Here is a 9,104-nt window from a genome sequence, read left to right as displayed (position 1 = left end):
AGATGGCGCTATGTGAATTTTCCTGAGCATATTATTATTAGTTGTCGAAATTCGAACATAATTTTACAGTAACATAGATTAGTTTAAGTTAGACTAGTTAGAAATAATAAACCGAGCAGCAATGTACATGGAACAGTCGGAAGCCATTATCCCGTTGATCCCGGGCGCGGCGTCGGGCGGGGGCGCAGTCTCTCAGTGCGTGCTGGAGCGACGGTCGGCACCGGCCTCGTCATGGGGCTCGAGAAGAGGACCGTGAAAATTATTGTGATTGTTCTCCTCACGCTGCTTATTATTGGTGAGATGTTTATTTACCATAAATATACCTATAATTCTTTCTAGTACTTTGCAGATAAAAAAAAGTAATATGTTTATTTACTATATATATAAAAACTTTTTTTTACTACTTACTTTTGATATAAAAATAAAAAGTGAAATGTTTATTTACTATAAATATAGCATCTTTTTTTTTACTACTACTCTTGATATAAAAATAAAAAGTGAAATGTTTATTTACCATAAACATACCTACTTTTTTTTACTACGTGTATTACAAACAGACACTTAAATTTTAATCTCTGTATAGTGTAAAATGAAATAAATTCCGCTGTATGTTCGCTTATATCTTTTAAACTACGGAACGGATTTTAATCCAGTTTTAGAAGTAGATAGAGTGATTCAAGAGGAAGGTTTATATGTACTTAGGTTTTATTATTATTTATTCAAAAAAATTAAAATAAAATGCTTAGGTTTATATGTTTTGTATTGTTTAAGAAGGTTTGTAGTGTATACAATATTTATAATAAACACAGAATTTAAAAAAAAATGTCTGTATCTTTGGTCGTGCTAATCTCTGCAACTGCAGGACGGATTTTCATAGAACTTTCACTCGCAGATAGCTAATGTTGTTAGGAGTAACTTACCAAGATTGCATTTTAGAAATTGTATTTATTTTAATAAAATAAGAGGGTAAATTCCAAATTATGTATATAGACATATATATATATATGTAGATGGAGTGATTTAAGAGGAAGGTTTATATGTACTTTGGTTTGTATGTTTTGTATTGTTTAAGGTTTGTATGTTTACATGTACATTGGTGTGAAGTATACATGTAAATATTTTACATGTAGCTAGGATAGCTAGATTTTTATAATTGAGTAACAACAGAGTTCTTTTCAGATATTCATAAGTGTTTATGTATATTTTAACAAACATTTCTATTTTGGTTCCTCTCGACTGAAACTATACATTCTGATGGTAAGATGTGAGTTATGATAAGTGTCTGCCATACAATGAATAAAACAGATACTTGTTTTTATGTTAATATTGTTTGATTTTGATCTTTATATGTAACGGCCTCGGTGGTCTAGCGGTTTAGCATACCGCTTTACTTCCGATGGTCGCAGGTTCGATTCCTCGCACGTGCAAACATTTGTATTCTGATTACGAGTATGATTGTTTGTATCGGTCTGGGTGTTTTCTATGTATATTATGTATGTATTTACAAAAATGTTTGTATCAGTTGTTTAATACCCATAACATAAACTCTGCGTAGCTTGGGAGTAGATGACGCCGTGCAAATTTCCTGCCTTACAACAATAACAAACCGACAAATATGTAGTGCATTGTCCTGCTAACAACTAAAACCTACTTTGCTTACTAGTTATGAAGCCTTAGTAACATTGTTCCTGGGTGGCCATAGACAGACGAACTGACGGCGAGTATGACGTCATTGACCGACAGTGTCGAGTGCTGTTCTAACATACATACATATACATAATATACCTAATAATAATCTCAGGACAATTCACACAGCGCTATCTAGACCCAAGTTAAGCTAGCTAAAGCTTGTTTTATGGATACTAGATAACTGATACAAATATACCTATTTTTTTTTCGCAAATACATACATATTATACATAGAAAACACCCAGACCGATACAAACAATCATACTCATGAATACAAATGTTCTTGCCGTTCGAGGAATCGAACCCGCGACTATCGGATGTAAAGCGGTGTGCTAAACCGCTAGATCACGGAGGTCATCAAAACATAAGAGTAAATACGAATTTTTGAATAAGTACATACTATTTAAATGAGAGATCTATCTAACTTTTAAATTAAACTATATTTTTTAATTATTTATTTAGGTAACACATATTTTACAAAATTCTATACATATAGTTGATGAAAATTCCTTTTAAGCATAAAAATGCCTGAGACAGGAGGCTCCACTCTCAGCTTATTTAGTAAGTTTTGAAAAATATTCCTAATTTATTATTATATTACTAGCTACTCACCCCGGCTTTGCACGGTACATATATATAAATATTGGCTGTACCGGCAAACGTTGTTTTGCCTTAAAATAAAAAAAAAAATTAGGGTTGGACTACCCCTAACATTTAGGGGGATGAAAAATAGATGTAGGCTGATTCTCAGACCTACTCAATACGCTCACAAAATTTCATGAGAATCGGTCAAGCCGTTTCGGAGGAGTATGGGAACGAAAACTGTGACACGAGAATTTTATATATAAGATGTATTATATATATAAACCTATTTCTAGAATCACTCTATCTATATAAAAAACCGCTTCAAAATCCGTTGCGTAGTTTTAAAGATTTAAGCATATATATAGGGACGTACAGACAGCGACAGTGATATATATATAAAATTCTCGTGTCACAGGCTTCGTGTCTCCGACACCGACTCCTCCGAAACGGCTTGACCGATTTTGATGAAATTTTATATGTATATTCAGTAGAGCTCAGAATAGGTTTATAACTAATTTTTATACTCCTAAGAGTTTAGGGTGGCTCACCCCAAATATTTATTTTTTATTTTTTCGCAATTATTTTTTATTATGTGCGTCTGTCCTCACAAGAAGAATGAGAAAGAAACTTGTGTGTTGCTCTTTTAAATAAATGAATAAATATATCTTTTATATGTACATATATCGTGTCATTGTGATATTAGTTACCGTACTCCTCCGAAATGGCTTGACCGATTTTTATGAAATTTTATACGCATTTAAGTAGGTGTGAGAATCTAGCTAGGCTACTATCTATTTTTGGTTTGGGTAACATTTATTATTTTGACGATATTTTTAATTTTTTATATTATGTGGAATTAAAAGGTACATACAACCCTATACTCTTCTACCATCAACCCCTGTTTTTTAATGGCCGGGTCATCTAGTAATTGTAATATACAAATAATTAAACTGTTTCCCATTGGCAGGTGGAATTCTAGGACTCGTCTTGGGCTTGTTGTTACATCGGCGATATGTGGGTGAGTACATTATCATTTTTTAATTAACGAATATAGAATAATAGATCTGTCTGCGCAGGCAGAATACTGTTGTGTCATTCTGATGAATGACACAGAATACTGTTGTGTCATTCATCACATCACAGTATTCTGCCTGCGCAGACAAGTAGGGTAGTATACTAGAGATGTGCAAGCTCGTAATAAAATTGACTCGAGTTAACTCGAGTTTAAATTCCGGTAACTCGAGTTAACTCGAGTCAACTCGAGTTACCTGGAACTAACAGTTTTTTTTATTTTTCGAATAATTCTAGTGGTTTTGGCCGCAGCTAGCCTTGAAAACTTTACCGAACCATAGAGGGAGAGTAGAAATGGCACTTCAAAGCCGCGGAAGGGACTTATGGAACGTAGCATGGCTGCTGTCAACTTCTCCTGTTTGAGTGCTATTATACTATTTATATATTCCTATCTTATTTTCTTTTCGTCTTTATTCATTTAGGGACTCATGTCCACTTTTGTTACGTCAGTCCCATCGTACCTATCTTTATTTTATACAAACAAAAAAATCTTTGGCGCCAAAATGCAGACAAAAAATAAAAAATTATAGTATTGCACAGAGATTAATGATTGAAGAGAATTCTATTATTAAGAGCAGATATATATTGTTTTATTTATTATTTAAATGTATTATAACATTTTCGAATTGCGTACCTATAAGTGAAGCACGAATTTAATAATACATAATGAAGACATTGTATTTTTATAGTGATTATTCATATCATTGTTCCAAAATGAATGTATCCTTTTAAACAAAATACATAAATATTATTGGTTATGTATGTATACCACAGAGCTGGAAGTGTGGCCTCGCTCCGAGGAATACAATTGGGAACAACCGAGGATACAGTTCCGGCCGTCGGACGCTGGCAGCTGGCACCATTGGTATAGACGCATCAACGAATTTCTAAGAGGTAGGTACGCACTGTTTAGAACAAATAACCTAATAACTGTATTTACACGTACGCTTTTTTTCGCGCGAATATGCTTTCCTGCATGTAAATGTAGACAAATAGAATGAGAAAGACTGCGCGCACCGCCGTTAGTGCATTCCCGCGTCTTTCAATCGTGCGTTCTTTGGCGCCATTTTTGTAATAATTAATTGTCATTGCAAAATGGCGGACGTCTGACTATAAAGCATAGATTATTATAGAGTTACTGAAACTTTATAAATCTAACGTCTTTGGAAAATGTAATCTGTGGAATAAAGATAACATAAGGAAGTGTAATAACATGAATTATGCGTGCAATCACGCGCGAATGAGTGAATACATGAAATAACTCACGATTGCCTACGTTCGCTTTCTCGTACTTACCTCAAGGTATTCTTTGAATAGTGTGAGCGAAACCTAGGCAACTGCTAGGGAGTAGACGAATAGACCTAATATCATTTTAATCTGAAAGACTGTTTGTTTTTTACTTCAACCTAATACAGGGTTATAATATAGTAAAGGTATACAAATATATGTCAAGGGAAAAGTATGTAAACTTCAGAATTTATAAGTTTGAGAACAAATTCCTTTAATTTTCCACTTTCTTAGCCGAAAGCCACTTTGGTGAAAATGGCTACCTATTTTGTATAAATTAACCCTAAGTATACAGCGCTTGTCTCAATTTCAAATACAATTTCGTAGTATTTAAAATGGAGAAAGATACTATACCCTGAAATGTACGAGTATCTCTGTCACACAAATGAAATAACGAATATACATAGTGAGAAGGCATTACATGTTCTTAATTTGAATTTCTATCTATCGAATTGAAAACTATGGAATAGCACTGACGACAGTGCCTGTATGGGCTTAGTCCTTTTGCCTTTCTCTAAGATGGGAAAACCGAACCAAAAAAGGCGGAATATCTCAATTCTCAATTCAAATTTTGTAGCACATAATAAATATTTTTACACATTTTTTTATAAGCAGATTTTTATCTACAAATGGAAATGCAAAGGTACAAGGATATAAAGCCTAATCTACTATTTTTTTTAAATTCTAGATTATTCTTTACTGTTTTGTTTACCAGATTATGAGACAACAGTGCCAGATGAACCGCCCAGGGCTCCATGTTCGATTCACAACCGACGCGATCAGCAGATGCGTTCCGACAACTGCGACCTGGCTATGAGGATGTGGGCACCGTGCACTGCCGACGAGTTCTATGGCTACCATATCGGGAAACCCTGCGTTTTCTTAAGGCTATCTCATGTAACAATTTTGTTTTTACTATTTAATTAAGACTATGATCAGTTTACCTTGTGGGTAGTGGCAACCATCGCTTGTATACCTGAACAGCAGAACAGATATTAAGATGCCATCCCTGAAATCTAAGGTGTCTTGTAAAATTACAGGTATTAGAGGTATTAGGAACCTGTAATACATGTAATTTTACTGCCTTATCTGACCATTAAATCGGAATATAGCTAGCAAATTAAACTGCTTAGCGGCAAAAGTAGGTGAGACAGTGGCTCGTGTTGACCATTTTGTACAATAGATCGGGCTCGAGCGAAGTATCTCTGTCCTTTTCGGATTCCTTGCCAAGGAAAGAGATATGTGGAGGGGGCGTAACGGAAGAAAAATAGGTATACAGATGCAAACAAGGAGGTTAAAAACAGATTCACGTAAATTACTCTATGGTTGTTTCAGATTCATTACTGGGTTCCAGAGCCGTACAACATGTCCATGCCGATGGCGCTACCACCAGAGATGCCTGAACATCTGAAGCATGCCATGGTTAGGAACAACTACTTTCTTTCAAACATTATTACGCCCCCGGTGGTCTAGCGGTTTAGCACATCGCTTTAGTTCCGACAGTCGCGGGTTCAATTCTTAGATCGCTAGATCAATTACCTGGTAATGGAAACACTATTATTACGGCCTCGGTAGTTTAGCGATTTAGCACATCGCTTCACTTCCGACTGTCGCGGGTTTGATTCTAAGGTCGGATTTCACCAAAGAAACTGATCGCGTTTAGTTCGTATTGAACGCCATTAAAACGTTTGAACGTGTTCAATGCTTCATTTTACATTTCACCACTACAAATTTCGCTAAACACGTTTATAAATTCTGAACGTCTGATTTCCTACAGTTAACTCTTTAAACGTATTTAAAGCAGCTGTCAGTTGTCAAACAGTCATCAATCAAATTTTTGACAATACAATATCGGGAATCGAAACATGCAATACTATAGAAGATCTGCATCACATATTAATGTAGTGTGTCCGAAAAGCTGTTAAAAGGGAATTGTTTTTGAAAAAAATTGGACTGAATCGGCTTGATGTGGTATGTACCACGGTACACTATCTGATCCTGTATCATCGCCAGCAAAATTTTTATTTTCATTGTGCAGTAGAAGATAAGATTAGTAATAAGATACGATGGGACTGGCATTATCATATTATGATAAAAGTCCCTAAATAAATGTAAGAATAAAAAAAAAAATCGGGAATAAAAAGAAAATTACCAGTAGTGTAAAAAAAATCCTCAATAAAATATTTTTTTACTAGTTTATAGGTAAAAGTTGTTGTTTTATACTTTGTAGTCGACGGTACATATTAAATTAAAAATTAAAAAACTTATCCTAATTATCACATGATTGAATTACAAATATTTCTTAGAATTATTTTATTTAAATTACCCATTGCATCAAATATTAATTTATGTGCGTGTAACACTGTGAACGAATGAAAATCTAAACTTCATTTTGGTAAGGGCGATCTGTATAATGTTGGTGAATTCCATTTAAAGTAAACCGGGATCAATTTCGTTCTTTTTTTCCAGTTCACGCTGAACTCCGTTTCCTTGAACTTGTTTATGCTACGATTGGTGAAATCGGACCTAAGACCTCTGTACCACCAAAGCGGACGTATCGCTGATTAAATGCCGAAGGGTTTTTAATTAATTTAATTTATTCCAAAAATGTTGTCTGAATCATTATAATTTTTATATTCATTAAAAAATAAAAAGAGCAACACACAAGTTTCTTGCACAATCTTCTTGTAATGAGTCTGCGTTCCTAATGAATGGTAGAAAAAATAAAATGTGACTATTCAAAAGTGCTTATATTATGTTTGTTTGAATAAAGATTATTTATATTTCTATTTGTTTTTTATAGCATCAATACCCGGCCCGACACTACGGGGATTATGTATGGGTTTCCTGTGGAGGGGAGTACAATGCAGACGAGGAGAACATCGGCCCCATCCAGTACATCCCCGCCGGTCTACCGCCAGGGTTCCTCATGTCCCGGCTGCACACAGCAGACCGCATTCCCTACTCCTCCAGGAATATGCCAGATCAGATCCCTGGTCCGTTAATTGCTGTGTTCTTTGAGAATCCAAGACGTAAGTTTTACTGTTATTTTACTATTTAGTAATATTATAAACGCGGAAGTTTATGAATGTGCATGCAGCAAAGTCTATTACTCACTAAACGATTTATAAAATGACGAGCGTGTATGGCAATAATTGTTCATGCACGAGATTTTCATTTAATGTTAGACATAGACACCAACATAAATATACATTTAAAATAAGCTAGCTTTTAAAAAAAAAATTCAATTGAGTTTTAATTGAGTTCTTTTCAATTGAATACTGTACTGGACGGTAGGGAAAAAAATATAATATAAGATTGTGTTATTGGTACTAGATAACTGATAGCAATACATAGATTTTATTCCTAAATACATACATATTATACATAGAAAACACCCAGACCGATACAAACAGTCATACTTATGAATACAAATGTTTGCGCCGTGCGACGAATCGAACCTGCGACCATCAGAATTATAGCACTGTGCTGAACCGCTAGCGAAGCCGTCATAAAAAAACCACCTACAGAACTCGCCTAGGCTTGCCATTTCTATTGATTTTAATGTAATTGTTTTGTTTTAATTTACCTATTGTCTATGGTCTACAGGTGGCCTACTAATCAACGTGGAGTGCCGCATATGGACCCGAGACATTTACTACGATCGGTCTAGTCGCGTTGGACGAGTACGCTTTGAATTGTATATCGATTAATTTGTTTTACTTCAAACAATACAATTAAAAAAAATAAGCGGAGCACTCAGAACAGTTCTTACAAAGCTATCTAATCCCAAACTTAGCAGCGCCTGTACTATCTGAACATAATACACATACGTAGAAATAAAAAACAAAATTTAAAACCTCTCAGAGGAATTCTCAGTAATTAAATTATTTATTTTTGTTCTGCTCCATGCTATTGAAGTTAATAATTTATTGATTACATGGTGTCTAGTGTAAGTTAAATAATAATGTTGTGCTACTGCCGAGTTGAGTGATAGAGTATTTACTCTAAAGTTAATGAATATTGAATAATAATCTCAGGACATAATATTCTCAGGACAATTCACACAGCGCCAGCTAGACCCAAGTTAAGCTAGCTAAAGCTTGTGTTATGGGTACTAGATAACTGAAACATATATATAGATATTTTTTTTTTGTAAATACATACATATTATACATAGAAAACACCCAGACCGATACAAACAATCATAGTCATGAATACAATTGTTTGTGCCGTGCGAGGAATCGAATCCGCGACCATCGGTCGTAAAGCGGTGTGCTAGACCGCTAGACTACCGAGGTCGTCATTGAATATAAACTTTGATATGACAACGTACTTTAGACGACAAGCAAAAGTATAATAATACGGCAAAATAATTTGCATTGTAGCTCTTTGGATTATGAAAATACTATTATTTTGCTGTGCACAATGTTTTTATAAAACCTAAATTGCTGACAGTACATATGTAAAGA

General features: G+C 34.6%; 1 protein-coding gene across 1 annotated transcript; it reads left to right on the top strand.

Annotated features, from left to right (window-relative positions):
• Window positions 1-203: 203 nt before the first annotated feature.
• LOC131852345 (sodium/potassium-transporting ATPase subunit beta-2-like) lies at window positions 204-8,631 on the top strand. The gene is made up of 7 exons (XM_059203012.1): window positions 204-295; window positions 3,242-3,292; window positions 4,120-4,239; window positions 5,348-5,529; window positions 5,968-6,054; window positions 7,436-7,664; window positions 8,242-8,631. The coding sequence occupies exons 1-7, from the start codon at window positions 232-234 to the stop codon at window positions 8,343-8,345; spliced, it is 837 nt and encodes a 278-aa protein (XP_059058995.1). The 5' UTR covers window positions 204-231; the 3' UTR covers window positions 8,346-8,631.
• Window positions 8,632-9,104: the final 473 nt, after the last annotated feature.

The sequence above is a fragment of the Achroia grisella genome, unplaced genomic scaffold, assembly GCF_030625045.1.
Source record: "Achroia grisella isolate CSIRO2021 unplaced genomic scaffold, CSIRO_AGI_Agris_v1 utg842, whole genome shotgun sequence".
NCBI classification, from domain to species: Eukaryota; Metazoa; Arthropoda; class Insecta; order Lepidoptera; family Pyralidae; genus Achroia; species Achroia grisella.
Note: the sequence above shows the minus strand (reverse complement) of the source record. Positions and strands in the feature narration are given on the sequence as shown.